This window comes from Phocoena sinus, chromosome 14 (genome assembly GCF_008692025.1).
Source record: "Phocoena sinus isolate mPhoSin1 chromosome 14, mPhoSin1.pri, whole genome shotgun sequence".
NCBI lineage: Eukaryota > Metazoa > Chordata > Mammalia > Artiodactyla > Phocoenidae > Phocoena > Phocoena sinus.
The window spans coordinates 23854822-23874674 of record NC_045776.1 but is presented as its reverse complement, the minus strand read 5'-3'; the positions used below and the strand labels follow the sequence as shown (position 1 = coordinate 23874674).

The following is a 19853-nucleotide window of genomic DNA, read 5'->3' as shown; positions in this document are numbered from 1 at the left end:
TGGGAAGCAGCCGCATAGCACAGGGAGATCAGCTCGGTGCTTTGTGTCCACCTAGAGGGGTGAGACAGGGAGGTTGGGAGGGAGGTGCAAGAGGGAGGAGATATGGGGATACAGGTATGCATAGAGCTGATTCACTTTGTTATACAGCAGAAACTAACACAATGTTGTAAAGCAATTATACTCCAATAAAGATGTTAAAAAACAACAAGAACAGTGAGTCTCCACATTAATCTTCCCACACCGAAAACTCAGTAAAAATAGATTCTTGCCCAAGTAGATTAAGGAAACCAGGTCAGATGCTGCATCCTGACTTTCTCTAGCTCTTACATCAGAATGTGACACTAAAGGTCAGTTTCTTTGAAACCCAATTACCTGAAAATACTCATGGCAGAGGAATGAATGACACAGAATTAATTACTGACAGCTCGGTAGTATGTTTCCAGGGTGCACAGACTGTTCTATGTTGCTCTCCCCAGAGCAACTGGAAGGGCTGAGTCAAAAAGCAGGCACTCAATGGAGCAGAAGAGAAGTGGCATGTCCACAGTCACTTGGCTAGAACCCTGGAGATCCCGGGGAGGATGCATTCTCCTGCCTCCCCCCAGGTCATCCTCCACTGTGCTCCACATCACCTAGGAGGTGGCTTTTTTCCTACCATCTGGACTGTGCTCCTCTCCCAAAGGGTCTCCCCCTGCCGCCTGTGTTCTACTCTCTCCTTGAAAGATCGATTTCAAGCCTCACCTTCCACGTGAAGCTTTTCCTGACTGTGCCAACAAGCGTGCACTCTTCTGCCTTGAAACTCGTACAGCACCAAGTGTCCAAACCCTCAAACCGACCCTGTTACAATTTCTTCTGTTGTCTCTTGTATTATGTAGCTCGTGCATGTGACTTAACTCTTCAGCATGTTCTGGAAGCCTCTGTGATGCCAGAAATCAAGTTTACTGCCACAGCATGTGACATGATTTGATTCAAAGCCCAGTGATGAACAAGCGCGTCAGAGATGGAGCTGGGACAGCCTATCTTTGCACGGGAAAGCGGCCGCTTCTAGAGGAGGTTTTCCTTTACTACAGCCTCAACATAAGGCGAGCACCAGCTTGTCAGCCCACTGAGCAGTCGTTTCTACCAGAGTATTGTGGCTGTTACAACTCTGCACTTCTAAGGGTCCAAAGTTCTATTTTAAGACAGAAACCATGACCTCTATGATATAAAGATCCAGGAGGATTTCATCTATTATTAGCTTAAGGAGGGCAGGACATTGATCATAAAAGAAGTGCAGGTAAGGTTTCAGCCCAGTGCATATAATTTCAAGCAATTCTAGAAGGACCTGGAATGCACCTAAGAGAGACTTGTGGCTCAAAACTTCCTTTCAAGCTATAGAAACTAAAGAATAGAAGGGCTGTGATCTGTAGAGGTCATTCAGCTAGCTGGGGACAGCAATGAGTCAGAAAGCCAGTCTCCTAGCGCCTAGTGAAGTACACTCTCTACATGCCAGGTTGCCTCTCCCTGTAAGTTACACTGTCATGAGTAACCGTCTTTTCCACTAGGCTAGAATTCTAAAATGCAGAGAAACTTCAGGAACAACCACACACAGTGTCAATCTGTATCGCAGCACTGGGCGCAGTCACAGTATTAAAACAATCCCCTTGATTGGTAACATCGTGAATGAGGTCGGATGATAGTTTTAAATAAAACATAACTGAAGTAGAAAACCTGAATTTAAGTTCACAGAAACCTCCAGTCTGATGTTGAACAAGACACTGCCATCTCTGGGCCTCAGTTTCCCACAAGGACAAAGGGGTGTCTGTGGCGTTTCTCAGTGGGGGAGCTACTGGTGTTTGATAGGGTCCATTCTTCCTCGGGACTGTCCTCTGTATTGTAGGACACCTAGCATCTCTGGCCTTGGGCCACCAAGTGCCGGCAGAGACCCAGCCAAAAATGCCCCCTTCCCCCATATTTCACACTCCCCTGGTTGAGAACCACCAGGAAGGTCTCCAAGGTCCCCGCTGGCTCTAAAATGCCAGCAGGAAGACACCAGTGACCAGCAGCAGGGGGCACCGTCCTACCCGTAGATGTCCAGGACCCCGATGAAGGAGTGCTGCTTGAGGGAGGTGTGGAGGGCCTTGTTGACATGCCCCACTATCCAGCCAAACAGCTGGGCGTAGATGTGCTTGGCCAGGGCGTTGCGCGCGTTGACCACCTGCTGCAGGGACATGGTCTTGACGTAGGTCTCCGAGGTGGTGACCAGCTTGCGATGGCACAGCCAATGCTCCATCTGACTGTGCTCCACCCCCAGCAGCTGGCAGAAGTTGCTCAGGTGTTCATCCTTGGGCTGGAAGAGACATGGGAGAAGGGTTCAGGAGAGGCGTGGAGGACAGCCCACCACCATGCTCTAGGGAGGGAAGGAACCCAACTCTAGGCCCCCCAGAACCCCATTTCATCCCTAGCCACTGCCCCAGCCATCTCATGCACTCTCACACCACTAGGTGACAATAGGGGCCCAAAGAGTGTTGCTCAAACTGGTAATACCTGCTCATGAACACATCATCAGCAGGGCTTTAAAAAACAACTCTCCACTTTCCCTGTCCCCTCCTCCCCTGCCAGGGCCTGAAGGGTAACTGGAGGAGAGGGCTCCGGAGTGAAGGGTGCAGGATGAGAACTGATAACTTAGGAACAGATAATCTGTTAAGAATAAGGAGCCAGCGGCAAAATCACAGTGAACGTAGCTTCCAGCTGCAGAGTTCCACATGCAGTGCTCAGTCCACAGCCCCGGAAAGGTCCTCGCTTTTGAGTGTTACCTTGGGCTCGCACGCGGTCTAGAGCAGTGCGCTCGGAGACAAGCCCTGAGCTGACCCCCTTGGACGATGACAGCACACTGACATCACACCGTCCTAAGCTTCCAAGCAGATTTGCTTTCATCTTAGCCCTGGTCATACTAAACACATAACGGAACTTATTTATATACTTTAAGCACTTGCCACTTGGAAAGAAAGCGAATCTAGGTGGAGAGCTAGGACAAATGGCAAAAAATAAGGAACAAATTTTGACTTGGGAAGATCACTTGGAACGCTGTAACTGATATTCATGTTTAGAGCTGGGAAAAACTAGGGATGCCCCCAGCATAAGTCCCTTCGCCTACAGGTAAGAAACTGAGCCCCAGAGAAGTATAAGAACGCACCCAGGTAGTCAGCTGCATTTCATCTTGACCCTCAATTACCCAAAGTACCAATCACATCACCTTGCCCTTGAGTCCCTGATAACCAAGTCACCCACAGAGTTTTATTTCCCAAGTGTGTAGGTGTCCTGGGTCCCCCTTGCTGCCCATTCACAACACCCCACAGAAAACCTGCTTTTCTTCTAGAGGTTCTTCTCGCCCATTATTCATTCCCTCATCTAAATCCCCCAGGGGAAGTTGATAACCCAGCCATGAGCCTGCTGGAGAGCTTAATAACTCCGAGGCTGAAAGGGAATCCTTCAGAATGTCATGTGCCACCTCCTAATGGCCCTGAATTGCTTGTGGGAATCATTTTCTGATGACGCTGCCACCGCGTAAATGCAGGCTTGTTCAATGAAAATTAACACAGATAACTGTGCCATTTCCCCAGCCCATTTTTTCTCCCTCCTACAGATACTTAAAATCCATCTACCCAAATACACACAATTACAAGATAATAAAATGTCAGAGTAGGAAAGAACCTCCAAAAGTCATTAAGGCCAGTTTTTCCAGAGTATGGTTTGTGGAGTTGGAGTAATAGTTACAAAGGCCATTAACTGGCTTTACTCAACAAAAGTTGGGGGGGGGGGGCGGGAGAGTGACAGTAGGTCGACTGTGGTGGAACCGGCTTGTTAACGTACTCTGTAAACACACACACACACACAGAGTTCCACAAGTTCTGGAACTTTTCAATCATCACCACGGGGCAGGTTCCCATCGGCTGCAGCAGGGAGTGGCCTGCCCATCTATTCCCCCACTCCTGACTGTTGATTAAAGGTACCAACTGAAACTGATTTAACGTTATGCAATTACACTTAAGCTTAATCAAATGATGCTAAATCCATTAAAGACAGCCAGCATCACAGGCAGCTGATGAGTTTTGTGGGCCCATATTGCCAAGTTCAAGAAACAAGTTGCCTCTGGTGTCCAAGTAATCGCATGCCACTGCATCTCCAAGGTAACTCTGGCAGTTACGGGACATATATTCACGCTTTAATTAAAAGTAACAACTACCAAGCAGAAGGCACACTGCATCTGGACAGACACCCCTCCACAGTAGGAGGTCCACCCTACGCACCCAGGGCATAAACCAAAATCCGTGCACTAGCAACCACTTAGCAAAGCATTTCTCGAGCGAGCACACACTGCGTGCCCGGCAGCGTGCTGGGCACGGATGGGGAACATCAGGCTAGTGGAAGACAGTCCGTCCAGAGGAAGGCGCAGGGCCGGCGGTGGCGTGGAGCAAGAACGCTGGCTGGGCTTTGCCATTAACTGTCATAGTGGCCTTAGAGAGAGAGTTTCCTCGCTCTGGGCCTTAGTCTTTCCAACCCTGTGAAGGGAGACGGATGCTCAGAAGGTCCACTCTGGCTCTGCCAACAATGACGATAACAGTCGAGAACTCAAGCCCTCGAGCCCTGTGCCAAGGTGGGTAATACCACCCCCACCCGCAGATAAGGAAACAGGTAAGAGACTATCAGTAAGTGGCAGAACCAGGATTTGAACCTTGGCAGCCCCGACTCCAATTTCTCACTCTCAATTAGCTCTCGACACAGCCTTTAACTGGAGAACAAGATGAGACCAGCCTAGACCACGTACCTGTGCTCAGAAACCTCTGACTTCCTGTCGTCTCTGAGAGTAAGGGCCTGGTGTCCAAGCCTCCACCTGTCAGGCATCCTCCCCTCCCTCCAGCACCATTTGTGTCCTCTGTTCCCCCCCTCCTTTCCCCAAGTGTGCCCTGATAGCCCTCCTTCACACAGAAGTCTTTACACACACACTCAGTGGGTGCCAGTGTGTGCCAGGGCTAGAAGAGTGAGCACAGGAGACACTGTCCTGGAGTTTGGTGGGGGAAACGGGCATCGATCAAATACCACCAGTAAACGTTCACTCTCCTTCTCACCTGAAGGTCCCTGCAGAGGCTGGTGCGGAAGATCAGCTCTAAGATCAGAGAGACACTTCCCTGATAAGCCCAAGTCCTAGCTCTCCAAAGAGGCCCTGGCCTCACTCAACCCACAGCCACAGGCACCCAGGAACTCGCTGGCCCTGGTCCTCGGGCCTCACCATCAACACCGCCCAGTGTTCATCTATTTGCTCACTTGCATCACCCCTGAGCCTAGGGAGCCTCCATCATCCATCCATCTGCTTACTGGGCATCTACCAAGTCCTGGGCACTGTGCTGGGTGCTGGGTGCTGGTGATACAACAGCGAGCAAACAGTCCCCGTTCTCATAGACTTTGGAGTCTCATGAGGGAGAGAGACACACAGCAAATCATCACATAATAAATGTAAAATTACAACCATGCTGAGAGATATGGAGGAGAGGCATGAACGCCGTAAGAACCCACGATGGGGGATGTGACCAGGATGTGACCTTGAGAAGGAGGAGACTGGGGGAGGGGAGGGTGGAGGCCAAGGGAAATCTGTCAGCTTCCCTGCATTTGGCCAGCCTAAATCAGGAATTCTTCAATGCCAGTGTTCCTAATCTCATCTGTCCCCGACACTAGGCAGAGTACGGTTGCCCTAAGGAACCAGGGGACATTTATGGGGACGTGCTGGGAGGGGAGGCACAGACCCTCTGTGCCTTTCTCAAGAGGGACAATGCTTCACTGGCCCTAAAGAGTGTCTGGCCTGCACTAGAGGCCCATCCGCCACCCCACCAAGGCACCACGTTCTCCTCTGCCCACCTCAATCCGTCTCCCAGCATCACCACGGCCAACCACACTGCCCCGCCACACACACACACACACAGGCACATACACGCAGACAGGCGCACACACACACGCTGATGTCCCGGGGCACCGAGCGCTGCCCAGCTCCAGCATTCCCTGCTTTCACACTGGGCCCAGAGGGGGATCCTCTCATGAGGCTGCAGACTCCGTGTGGAGGATGGCGGCAGGCCTGATGGGGCCAGGGGCTCCAAATCCAAGGCTATTTCTCTGGTAGGTGTATGGGGGTGATGAGCTCGGCCAAATGCCAGCTACCATTCAGGACTTCCTCTCCCTCAAGGCAGGGCCAGGTTTAACTGGGTTAAAAAATGTCTGCACAGTTGAAAAAGGATCAGCTGGTGCGTGGCCTGGACACATGCCCACATTCCTATTCTGTAGTACTGTCTTCTGTATTTCCCCAGTTATTTAAATTCTAAGACCTTGGTAGCAAGAATCATACTTTGTACCTCCCAGGACTTGGCCATAAATGGACACAAAAGAGGCCTAAAAGAAAGAAACAATTGCAGATTCCTTACTCAAGGTCAGAATATCAGTTTTTTAGCCCAGCCCCACATCATCACATACCAGAGAGCACACAACATGCTGTCTATGCTACGTGTAACCGGCAGTGTTCCCCCACCCACCCACTTAGACATTTTTTATCTACCACATATAAGGTACTACACTGGGCACCAAGAAAGTAACAGTCATTAAGAACATTTATGGAGCACTTCATAGTTTGCAATACTGTCATACAGATGTCTCAGTATTCTCTCCTTTGTACTGTCAAAATCTTGGCAACTGTGGTTATCTGTCCTGTCCACCCAATTAGATTGTAAGCTCCTTGGAGACACTGTCCAACACTCCCTCATATCCCTGCAAGCAGACCGGAAGTACTCATGAGCTGATAACACTGTAGAATTCCATGGACCTCGGGTACTTGGGAAATCAAACCATCAGAAATAATTTATTGAGTAACCACTAAATTCCCTGCCCTCAGTGACAGAAACTTGATGGCAGCTGATTTGAAAAGAATTTGTTGTTTTAAATAATTATCAGGAAGGGAACAGAAACCATTCCTCTTAAGAATAAATAACCTATGAATGTCCTCTAAGTGTAAAGGTATTTCAGTTGTATAAAGCTCTATGAACAGAGTAAATTGTGTACATGTTATCTCTGGTGCTGGTGGGCAACTTACTGATATACTACAGGATTCACCATCGCGCTCGGCTTGAATCTCCACATTTCCGAGGTGTAGGATGGAAGCAATTATCTTAAAAATGTTTATCTGATGGGACTCTCTCACTCCTGGGGGGAAAAAAAGATGAATGAATGACACTCAATATCCACGGTAGGATACAAAGGATGTTTTCCCCTCTTTTTAAGGACTTAAGGAAAAATGTTTCACTTTCCTTTCTGGGCCAGTGACTCCTAAAATGATCCAGGCTCCTCACCAAGTAATTACCACCCACAGTAACAGCTCAGAGGGCAAAGGGGCTCCTTGGACTAAAAGAGAAATATCTTCACGGTGACTGTCCCGATCAAACCAGATGGGTCACACTACCATTTTCACTTCTCCAAGAGCAGAGGAGAGGCAGCAAATCAAGCAGACTTATTTTGGACTTCATTTCAACCAACATTTTATGGATGTTTTTATGAGTTTAATAAGAATGGTCATTTATCTGCAGTCATTTTTCTCCCAACATAATATCCTGCAAACATCTGTGACACACATCTGAAGTGCCAACGGAGAAAGAGGAGAAATTTCTCCTGGGGGTGCTGTTATGGGGCTGGACGGCCAGCTGGCCCCTGGCTGTTCCCCTGGGGGCTGTTGCCTACCACACTATATGCTCCGTCAGTTACAGACACACACACCTACTCTGGAGCCACTGACGGCAGATATCTACTGTCGATTTTATTATTTATGCATGTAAGTTATCAGAGACATGGATACTCTCTTAAAATTTATATTTAGCTTTAAGGCATTACCATTTCTTTTTGAATTACCAAATACTTCAGACTTAAAAAAGGTTACAGACTAATATAATGCACACCAGTTGACCTGCCATTCAGTTTAAGAGATAATATAGTTGTTCTCCAAACTCTTCCCCAGATGCAGTTACTTATTTTTAAGGCAATATTTTACTCAGGCTTAAAAAAAAAAAAGTCAGTAACACCTATATAAATGGGAGTAAAGATGTGTCATGTTAGGATTAAAAACTTTACTCAGATAATCAACTAAGTGGACAACCCAAGCATGAACTAGACAAATTAACTCTACACTTTCACAGTGTTAGATGACCACTACTGTGTAAACTTCATAGGGTCAGGGATTTACTTTTTAATTTTTATTACACAACATCTTCAAAATATACAAACTTAAAAAAAATTACAACGAATCCCTGTTCTTGCTTCATCATTATATCCCCAGTGCCTGGCACACAGTAGGTGCTCGGAAACATGAGTGACAGAAAGACTGTATTGATACTTGTTACGCAGACGGAAGTCCTTGCAAACGTCTACAGAAATGCATGCATTGTTCAAACATCTGGTTTTACTTAAACTAATAATCCAAAGAACAGCCAGAGGGTGAACAATTTAGGCACATGTCCTGAGTGTAACTGAGTACGAGTGGCAAAAGAAAGACCAGTTAAAGCCAGAGGCTGAAACCCAGGACAATACAGCAGGCTGGACGGTTATGCACCTGTATAGGGAGTAAAGCACTGTAGAGTGCTCTCAAATATGTCCCACAGAACTAGTCAGGAAGTGGGTGCTGGGCCCATCACAGGATGAGAGGGATAGATCACTTTCCTCTCCCCTTCTCTTATTCTTAGGAACCAATGCTTTGTCAATTTCCAAAGACCTAACCACCCTGTCATAGTAGGAATTTAAGTAGTAGATACTGGATGACTGACTACTGAATCCTAACAATAGTTAAGATTCCTATGCTATACTGACCAGAAAGTCCCTTTTTAATACAGGATTCTCCGAATAAGCAGTACCTCTTTACAGGAAGCAACAAAACAAGACAAAACAAAACAAAAATCAAACACTAAATCTGAAAGGCTCGCAGCCCACAGCCTGCTTTTGTAAATAAAGTTTTATTAGAACAGTCACGTCTTTCCTTTTACATTTTGTCTATGGTTACTTTTGCACTACAGTGGCAAAGTTAAGTAGCTGCTACAGAAATCGTATGGCCAAGAGGGCCCAAAATATTTACTATCATGTCCTTTAAGAAAAACTTTGCCAACCTCTGGAATTAAAAAAATGGACATGTTTATTAAAGAGTAGGGAAGAATGGCTTATTAAATAATTAATTTTTAAAATTCCATTTGCTTTGAGAATTAAAGTACCTAGTCTCCTTAGGGCCTTGGAGGGAACAACCATCTCCTCGGATCAACTTATGCCCACTGCTCACACCGGCACTACAGGGGCCTTCTCCTTTCTTAGCCAACCGCTATCCTCCTCAACATCGAGTCTCTTCTATACCTACACCCCAGCACTGGAGAACAGAACAGCTCGGTGGTGCTGGGGAACTCAGGGACACCCGTACCCAGTTTATCATCTCTCAGCTTCAAATCTGCCCTTCTTTGCCCTGCTGTGTCACACCAGGTGCTAGACCCTGTAAACATTTCCCCTTGGCCTGCGGGTGGCACCTCACACTTGGTCAAGAGAGGGCACTGCAAGGACTTCACAAGGCGAGAGCAGCAAGAAGCCATTTCCATTCCTGGCTCTGGTCCTCCACAGCCATCAGTATTCATCTTGGGAGCCCAGCCACCCGCCCGGTGAGCTCTAGCTGTGTCTTCAGGCCACGCTCCCACATTAGCAGCTGCGTCTGAGAAGTTCTGGCTCCACCACACCCCAGGGCACTACAGGCTGCTTACACGGACCAGGGATGGCCCGCACCCTCTGGCAGGTTCCTTTACCACCAGAGGGCTTCCTGACCTTGAGGCTGCCGCATCCTCCTAGGAGTGTTCGCGACCTCAGCCTGGCATGGGGGGCTCTCCTAGTCAGCAGCTCCTGTACTGGCTGTTCCTCCTCACCCTCGAGACAGCTCTTTTACACCCACCATTTCTAGACCCCTAAAATCCTCTTATTTATAGTTAATTATCTACTACTGCTCTTGTTAACAATTATAGTAATTTTTCTCTTTTGGAATAACCAGTGCGGTTTCTGTCTCATGGGTACAAAAAAAGGCAAACCACATCTATCCACCAGTTATCCAGAGAAGTGAACAGCACTCAGATCTCAGCACATGCAGTCCTGACTTTCTCCCCATATGGAGATCCGGGCACGTCCTGTTTGGCCATGCTTTATTTGGACGTTGGATGAAACCTCCCTGATTCCCAAAGAACCTAAGAAATGCTGCTCTGGGTTGGTCACATGACTCAGAAGCCAAATGTCTGTCAGGGAAGGGCTGGGAAAAGCACCAGGTCCCCCTGAGCCACTTTGTGGATTTCAGGCTAACTTCCCAAGCTTCCCATTTTCTGGCTGCAGGTCCCAGGAATTTACCACTTCAATTTGCCAGTTAAGCGCAGACTGCCTTCCACTTTACCACTTGGGGGCTCTTTTCCCCCAAAACTGGCCGGGGAAAGGGGCAGTTTTCTCCAGCTCTATTGTCTTATATGACCCAGAAGGACAGAGGGATCTTGATTTATAGATTCCACTGCTAAGTTCTACATGGAAACAGCAACAACAGAAATAGCACTGCACGTATGGCAGAGCTACTAGACCTCTGCAGTCTGTTTCCCACTTGGAGACCCTGACTGTGAAACATGGGTGGTTTCGGTCCCTAAGGCATGTTCCTTCTGCTAGAACACACTGCCTCAAACCCTCAACACAAAAAGACACGGCTCTTCTCGGCTTTCATCCATTGGTGTCAATGCCCTGAGGGAGTGAAAAGGAGTACTTGGCAATGCCTCAGAGATCAACTCTCAAATCCTATTGTTAAGAAAGGGCACCAAAGTTCCATGCCATAAGCTCTGGAGCCCAAGGGTTGGGATGGAATAAGAGTATAAAGATATTCACCAAGAGCACGAGGGCTTCCCCACCAGCTCATGAAGGTTGGCAAGCAGAGCGGGACACTGCCATGCTTTTTCTCCACGCGGTCAACCCTCTGGGCCTTTCTCCCCATCCCCAAGTTCCTTACCAAGGAGTGTGAAGGCTTGTCGAGTCTTCTCAAAGTCCTCAGCATCATCTACACCCTCGATGGACGTGTCTCCTCCCTGTGATGTATAGAAGAAGTCCTCAGCACAGGCTGCGGTGGGAAAGGAGGTGAGGCATCAGGCATGGGAGGGACGCTTCATCCCCAGGTTCACCACAGACCATGCCCCCCGAGGACGTCCACTCCCTGAGCAAGCTGACCCGGGCCAGAGTTTATTCCCAGCTGGATGTGGAACTCTTTCAAATATCATCTTTACTGACAAAGGCAAGTGGGAGAGAAAACTGAGTAACAAAAGACAGAAAAGTACAACACAGTGACAGAACCTGTTGTTGCATTTGTGTTAAAACCGATATGTGAAAAACAAGGGAACATAAAATCATGGCAAGTTCAAGTTACAGTAGCATTCACCACAGACTTGTTTTATAAAAGGCTCTGATAGACACAGTAAAATGTACACCCACCCTAGAACCAGACTTCCGTGACCATCAATAATCTTAGTCTGACAACCTCGTTTGACACATGAGGGGCAGCGATGTGCCCAGAGTAACACGATTTGTTTGTTTTAAACGTTGGGGCACCTTGAGCTATTTAAGCACGTGTACAAACATAGGCTGAGACTCTCATCCCCTGGCTTACTTCCTCTTCAGTCAGGCCTCTGCTAACAGCCTGGGGATGACTAGCGAGGAGGGGCCCAGGTTCCATCATAGAATTCAGAGCCACCCTCAGCAGAGGGCAAAAGTGCAACGAGCCCTGGGGAGTACCTGAACTACAAGGCTTGAGAGCCAGCATTTGAGGTAACAATTGTACCTCATCAAAATCACCCTTGAAAATCACTTCAACTTTCCACAAACTACAATGCCTTTGTGTGGTACAATTCTGTCCAATGCTTGGCATTTCTAAGTGTAAAATGTTTGATTTTGATAAGATGCCAAAACTGGACACTAGCTGTTCTCCCTCCTCCCCTGGAAACACCAGTTAAATGATTTTCTCTTGACCTGGGCACATACGGGTGTGATTATGATGGGTCTCTTGTCCTCCAGTTTGGGTCTCTCTCTTTACTTTCAGCTACACATGCTTAGGTGCAGCTTCATTGCAACTCCCAGCCCTCCTTCAAAACTTTGTCCTCACGATTTGATCTCCGAAGAATTTCTTGAGTCTCTTTCCTTCCTCCATCCTGACTGCCACTATCCAGGGTCTGACCTGTCCAGCATCTGTTGTCTGGGGACTGTTGCAAAAGACTCTAAGCCTTTCTCCCTGCTTCTGCTCCTGTCCTTTCTAAATCCTCCTTTAAACTTCTGGTAACTCTGATCACACCACTCCCTACTTAAAGCCCTTTGGAGACACACTCCTGTTCCACTGCCCTCAAGGCAAAAGTCAAACACCCTAGAAGGGCTTCCCGGACCTTTCGTGAAGTGGCCTCCTCCGACTACTCCAGACTCATACCTAGTCCTTCCATCCCCACCTCTATGTCCCAGATACACCGGCTTCCTTCCTGTCATTCCTCAGCTCTACCCCTGTTCGTGCCGTCAATGGCCCTGCAGACGTCTCCTTCCTGGTCTCTCCCACTTCTCACCTTGATCCTATGCTCCAAGCCACACTGCACTGTTCCGCCAATTCCTCCCACCGCTCAAGTCCACGATACCAGGCCCAGCTAGGAAGTGGCAGAACTCAGCCCCAAACCCCAGTCTCACACACAACCAACAGGCAACACTGCACATGGGAATGAACGGCAGAATACTGGTCATGTTTTATGAGGGAAGGCTTCCTGGAGGAGTGACTTCAACCCACTCTGATGACTGCAGGCAGCTGAACTGGGAGACGAAGGACTTTGGCCCTGAGCTCACTCACAGCCACAGCAGAAGCGAATTCCGATGAAGAAAGTCACATCAGGTCTCTGCGGAAGATGGCATATTTGGATCTTCCATATCTAATCACCCTGGAAGCTCTGGTACAGAGTAATGTGACAGCTTCAAGCGTTTAATAAAAGCATCAATTCTTTTTTTCCCTTTACACTCACCTTTCAAAACACCTCATTTGATGATTTTTTACTGTGTCCACATGAAGACGACTGAATACAGCCGTCCCTCTGTACGCACAGGGAGTAGGGCCTAGGACACCCCCCCCAACAGATACCAACATTCACAGCTGCTCAAGTCTCTTATATAAAATGGTATAGTACAGTCAGCCCTCCACAACCATGGATCGAACTTCAGTTGGTTGAATCCACAGATGCAGAACCTGCAGATATGAAGGGCCAAGTGTATATTTACTCCCATTTTTCAGACAGGCAAACTGAGCACCATAGGGCTTTAAGGGGTTTCCCAGGCTCACCCAGGGTTTGGCCAGGCCTGTGAGCCCATTCCTTGATCACCCAATTAAGGAGATGGTTATCTATGACATCCCATGACTTAGCCATAAATTTAACCTACATCATAATCAAAAGTATCAGTTGATACACTAGAGTCACCTGAGACTCCAAAAAGAACACAGCTTTCATATAGGAGGGAAGGAGGCATTTTCAGCATCAAAGACCTTTCATTGTCAAAGGCCAGGGCCCCAATGCCTGATGTTCTGAGTGAAACAGACCTCCCCACCCTTCCCTGCTCTGAGTTCCCAAACTCACAGGCCCAGCAGAGTAACTTCCTCCTGCTCGGGTTCATCACTGCAGGGGCCACCCCAGCCAACCACAGCATTCCCTACTGAATGATTTGAATCCAATCAGAATAATCATCTCCTTTCCATCTGCTTTAAGGCTACAATCACCTCTGTTAACGTCACTCCCAGACCCTCTTAATAAGACAGACATCCTAACAGGATGCAGTCACTCTTCCCCTATTTGCTTTGCCTGCCTGGATCTCAGCTCTCCTTTTAGGCCCATGAAGCCAATCACCCCATCCCAGAGAGGGGTCTCTTGTCCTCCAGTCTGGGTCTCTCTCTCTACTTAGAATTCCCAAGGAGATATACATCACAAAATCCCCTGTTAACTGGCTCACTGGATCAGACTAGTGTACAGAAGGGTCGTGAAGCCAGTGGTTAGAGCAATGGACCATCAAGGCCACGGTTCAGGGTTTGCACTTCACCTGGGGAGGCTGTACTCTGACTTGTGCAAGGCAAGAGAGGATGGTTATAAAACTGTATCTATGCAGCTACGGAAATGAAAAAGAAGAAAGGGTTTGTTCCTCATTACGTGAAGGCTGCATTTAAGGGAATATGGTCCATTACACCTCTTTTTCCCATCATTTCCCCACACTCTAACACACTATTCACTGTATGACTTTTTAAAATCTCATCCCGAGGTCATTTTAATGCAACAGACCGCCAGCCACAGGGCAGAGGGAAGGGGGGCTGTATGCACATCTGTCCACTTCATCCTCAAGACAAGTGCACAAAATTCCTGCAGGGCCAAGGGGTCTTACAGAGATTTCTGTGCATTTGAACAGCACAGTTTAGGTGAAGAAAAGAGGGAAGGAGGGGAGGCAGGTCTGAATATTCACTAGAAGTCGCTGGCTAGTCCTTCATTTATTTGACGTTTCCATCCATTCAACCAGGGCTATCTGTGGAACTATAAATGTCAAGCTTCAGGGCTCACAGCCCATCCACCCACAAGGCGGAAGACAGCCTCATGCCTGAGCACGAGAGCTTATCAAAGGCTCTTCACTTCACTCCAAGATGCTCTCAGAGAGCACACGCAGGTTAGAATGCAAGAAATGGATCCAGTCGGGTAGTTTTCAACTGTTCCAGCCAGAGGCCCAAGGAGCCTGCACCTTGCTGAAACACGGAGTAAGGAAAAGTCATTTTTCTCCTCAATGCACTCCTGTAAGTGGGGGAGTGGGGAGGAAGATTTCTTTCCTATTTCCTGAAAGTTACATTTGGGATAAAATAGTCCAAATACAGCCAGATGGATCTTACCAGCATTCGTTCATTTTCTATAAAACTGACCCTAAGAAAAAAGTTTTCAACTCCCGCAGGTTGGCCCTGAGAAGTCCAGCTGGGCCTGTGGAAGGAGCGGGGAGGATGGCAGTGGCCCTTAACGTGGCCTGCCTTCCTGGTCCCTTGGGACTGTAAGCCAGCACGAGAGCCTCAAGCTGCCAGCTCAGGGCAGTGCCCATCAAACAAGGCTTGTAACATTCACTCCTTGTCCGAGGAGTTTACGACTTCACTGGGGAGAATCAGACCTGCAAGCACGGAAGCCAGCCTCATGTGTATCATCCAAGGCTTCCTCCTTTGGGACCCCATTTAACATGACTTGCCCTGAGCAGCTTCTGACCCACCACAACTGCGCTTCACCTTAGCACAGCCTTCTCGCTCCGTACTGTAACTGTAAGCGAAGCAAGGGCAGGACGCACATCTGGTTCAACACTACGTCCCCAGGGCCTAATTTGCCTGCATGGGGCTTAATGAATGAACGGAGGAGCCAGTGCTAAACTGCCTGGCACGGGCTCTGAGTGCTGCCAGACTCCATATGCAAGTAAAGCGGAGAGTGAGGAGGGCAGACCAAGGTTTGAACCACTTGATGTATTTTACCTACTGGGAGCATAGGCTGGAGTGGGCAGAGCTGGATCTGGTGATGGGTCCTTAAGATGGTGAGGATTTGGCTCTGGGACAGTAAAGCCTCAGAAGTCTACTTCTCTTACAGTTGCACAAAAGCCAGTTAACCTCTGTCTAGACACCCAGCTCTGTACACCAACTGCTAGTACTGGACCTACGCACACCTCCCCAAAATACAGATGGCAGGCCAGAGACAGGGGAGCTGCATGGCCCCGAGGCGTGCCCTCACCACACGCACCCACCAGCAGGTGGCTTGGAGGACTCAGCGGCAGGACTCAGTCAATATTCCAAGATAGGGCTGCGCACATAGAACGGGGAAGGCTCCAGGCCCGGGGGGGCGGGGCTACAACGGTATGGTGTCAGGAACTAAAGCCTGCTCGCCCTTCTTGCTCTGTCCTGGCTCTCAACTCCACTAGCTCCAAGTCAACAGTCTCCAGGCACCTTAGCAGACAACAATAACAGAAACGGAGGGTGACTGGGACCCACTGAAAGGCTGTCTTCCTACCTGATGGCAGCAAAAAGCTGACGCATGCCCCTGGCACCCCACTCTGGCTGCTCCGCTCTGGCCTCCAGGCTGCAGGGTGGATGTGGGCAAGCTGCCCGCCTGCTTGCAAGGAACTGGAGGACTGCTGCCCGGCTGAGGCTCAGAGGTCCAGTTAAACTCCTTGAGTTCCTCTCTCACCTTCTGTGGGGCCTCCCGGGATTCATCAACATGCCCCTTGAGCCAACCCCATGCTACCCCTGCTTTATCCTCACCCCCTTCCTTCTTTTTCTTTGTCTCAGTCCTTAAATATGACTTAAAACATGTCGACCACAGTTAAGTGATGCGCGTTAGCTAAACCTCCAGATCCTCGTGGTTGAGACACATTTCTCAGGGCGTCTAGAATGAAAACATATTTTTCAAAATAATAATGCATGTCAATTCACTTGTGCTCTGCAAAACACTGTTCCACCCCCAGCCTCTTATCCTCTCATTTCCTGTGGGCATGAAACTCACAGAGGGGTGGGACTGTGCCCACAGGTGAGGCAGAGCTAAGTACCCGCGACAGAGGTCACCGAGCCGCGCACACCTTCTCCCTCAGAGCCCCCAGATGCGCCGCCTGCGGCAGCAGCAGTCCAGCCCCAGGACGGGCACGCAGCCCGTTTACTTACTTAGTGCGAGCTCTTTAAATTCCGGAAGACTGGCAGCCGCGCAGAGCTGGTAAAAGATGTGGTAATTCCTCTCATCATCCGCCTGGAGGAGGAAAACAGTTAAGCAGTGTTAGGGGCAGGGACCCCAAAGATTGTCCCCTCGTCCATTCTAATTCCAGGGTGACAGAGGTCAAGGCTTTTCCTTCACGCCTCTGCCGCCTTCAATTCCCACCTCCAGGTTTTCCATTCACCGTTATGGGGCCTTCTGCAAACCAGAGGACTTTTACCTCTTGATTTATGCAGAACACAGGGGTTTTCTTTTTCCTCCTCTATAGGGCATCACTGCTACCCCACAAGTGACGTCTCGGCGGATCAGCTCTTGTTCAGATAACCGAGCTGCCTGGCTCATGGTGGGCTGACCGTCACTTCCCTGCTGCAGGCTCCCTTTCTCCTCTGGGAGGCTTGGAACTAAGTAAAAGCTATGCCCTTGCCCATCATGTCAGGCTGGGGCAGTCAGGAAAGGTCCACGACTGAGACAGGACTTCCAGGGGACAATGGGGCCAGACCTGCCTTAAACTGGCGGAGTGGTCGTGGTGGTAGTGGGGTGGGACGGGGGCTTCAGGAGGCCTGAGCAAGGGCAGCAAGGAAGAGGAAAGCCCACAGGGAGGCTGGCCAGAGCCGCGGCCAGCACAGCGGGCTGCTTGCTCTGATGCAGTGAAATGAAGGATGTGGGGTAGTCCAACCAAACCTGGGAGGTGGAGAGAACTGCTCTGGGGGTTGTGAACTGCAACGACCACCACCAAAGGCCACGGTGGAGGAGGAAGAGGGTCACCAAGAGACCAAAGAGTAGTTGGGAAGGAGGGAACAAAAGGCGAGCAAAGAAGAACTGAGTCACGTGAGAAGCGCGAACTCCATTTACTTGAAAAGGAAATGAAGTAAGTGGTCAAGTAGGTTTTGTGTTTTTTTAATATAACTTACCAAATAAGATTCCTGGTGAAAGTTGAAATCCACAGACCCTATATGACATTCCCCTGATCACAAGACTCCGAGGTCCACAAAGAACACAACAGTCTTATTCTTCACTGTATCTCTGGTGACTAGCACAGGGCTAGCACATAACAAACAATATATGTTTGTTGACTGAATCTAAAATCAATGCCCTGGGACTTCCCTGGTGATCCAGTGGTTAAGAATCCACCTTTTAATGCAGGGGACGTGGGTTCACTCCCTAGTCAGGGAGTGAACTAAGATCCCACATGCCTCGGGGCAACTAAGCCCACACACCTCAACTACTGAACCCTCAGGCCACAACTAGAGAAGCCTACGTGCCACGACAAAGACCCAGCGCAGCCAATAAATAAATTAATAAATAGATAGATAAATATTCTGCTTGCATGGTATATGCATGGTATTTATTTATTTAAAAATAAAAAAATAAAAACAATGCTCACTGAAACATATCAATACTGAGTAAAAATTTTTCAGGTCTGATGCCTATAAATGAATACTTCTTAATGGAAAAAAAAAAAGAAAACCAAAAGAGCAAGTCTAACCAAACCCAGGTTCAAACAATGAGATGTTCTTTGGGCATAGGGAGCAGAACATGGAGCGAGTAAAAATCCATGGGAAAAAATACAAGAAGGTCCAGTCACAGGGCTCACCTGAAAGACCACTCTGGACTTCTCCAAAAGGTAGGTCCTCATGTTGGCCCCAATGATGCGATACCTCTTGTCAAAGCCAATCTGAATGTATTTTCCGAAACGGCTACTGTTGTCATTGCGAGTGGTTTTAGCATTCCCAATGGCCTGTGCAGAAAAAACAAACAAAAAGTGTGTACAACATGGCGGGTTTTCTTAAATTTCAGGACTGTATGCTCATGGCGGCACCTCTATTCCCTCCCTCTTCCTTCCTTCTAGAACCTCTCTACTATTGGGATGACAGTGGGTCGAGCTAAAAGAAAACAAAACAACTTCATTTTCCTGCTTCCCTTACTCCTAACGATGGTCAATGAGAGTGATGAGTTGACTGACAGTCTCTCTAAAGGGGACTAAACAGCTGGAAGTTGCACCCCACTGACCTTCCTCTCTTCTTCCTTTTCCTACCTGGAATGTGCATGTGATGGCTACAGCTGCAGCAGTCACCTTGGGACCATGAGGAAAAGGTCTAGAGAATCACAGAAACCACTGCTCTGACATCCTTGAGCCACTAAATCAATGCCAGCACCCAAGAGCTCTAGACTTTCTGTGAGAAAAATGAATCTTCTGGGGCTTAATCCACTTTGATCAGGTCTCCACTGATCAAATGTCAAGTATCATTCCCAACTGGTAAATGGTACTTCCTAGAAAGAGACCAAATGTCAAACGCCCCCCTCCCCCCAACACATACATCATCACTAGGACATATCAGGAAGCCATCAACCTCTTGGTATTATTTCTTACACGGCAGCAGGGACACAGTTCAAAACATGAGACAATAATTTAAAAGACAAGTGGCTAAATGACTGGTCTCACTGTGCGATTATTCACTTTCTATAAAACATCACGTTGCTGATGGGTTGGTAATGAACATACTAATACTGAAACCCCTTTCACACGTTTACTTTTCAGGTGGTTACAACACTTGAAAGATATCCACTGTAACTTTTCAGTTGTCCAGGAAATTTGAGGCACAAAGAGGCTAAAAGCAGATCACGATTTCGGAGGCCCTGAGGGACCCAGCCCAGCCTGGCCTCTCATCACTCTTGCCCTCTGTCTCCAGCCTCTTATGATCCTGAACTTGCTTTTCTTTCTCAAAAGACCTGTGTTCTCTCTGCCTCCTCCCCCACCCCCCAAGTTTCACAGACACGGTTCCCTCTGCTGGGAACACTCTCTGCCCATGCTCCCTCCACCTCTTCTTTCCCGTCTCAGCTGAAATGTGGCTTCTTCAGGAAGGCCGACCCTGGCCTCATAAGCGAGGGGACCTCCCTCGTCACGTGCTCTCCCAGGCCTCACTCTGCACGCCCTCTTGTTTCCCTAACCCCCATCTCCACGAGACACCACCCTGTCTCCGTGAGAGCGGGGTGCGCACGTGTGCTTCCCCATGGGACCTCCCGCACTCACCC

At 48.6% G+C, this 19853-nt stretch overlaps 1 protein-coding gene across 1 annotated transcript in view; it reads right to left on the bottom strand.

Annotated features, from left to right (window-relative positions):
* MYO5B (myosin VB) overlaps nucleotides 1–19853 on the bottom strand; it is a 382234-nt gene that overhangs the window by 139884 nt on the left and 222497 nt on the right. The window contains exons 6-10 of the mRNA XM_032603558.1: nucleotides 18415–18558; nucleotides 16775–16856; nucleotides 11060–11167; nucleotides 7109–7218; nucleotides 2061–2326 (exon numbers count right to left, since the gene is read on the bottom strand). Of these exons, the coding sequence (XP_032459449.1) occupies nucleotides 2061–2326; nucleotides 7109–7218; nucleotides 11060–11167; nucleotides 16775–16856; nucleotides 18415–18558 (710 nt within the window). The remainder of the gene's footprint in view (nucleotides 1–2060; nucleotides 2327–7108; nucleotides 7219–11059; nucleotides 11168–16774; nucleotides 16857–18414; nucleotides 18559–19853) is intronic.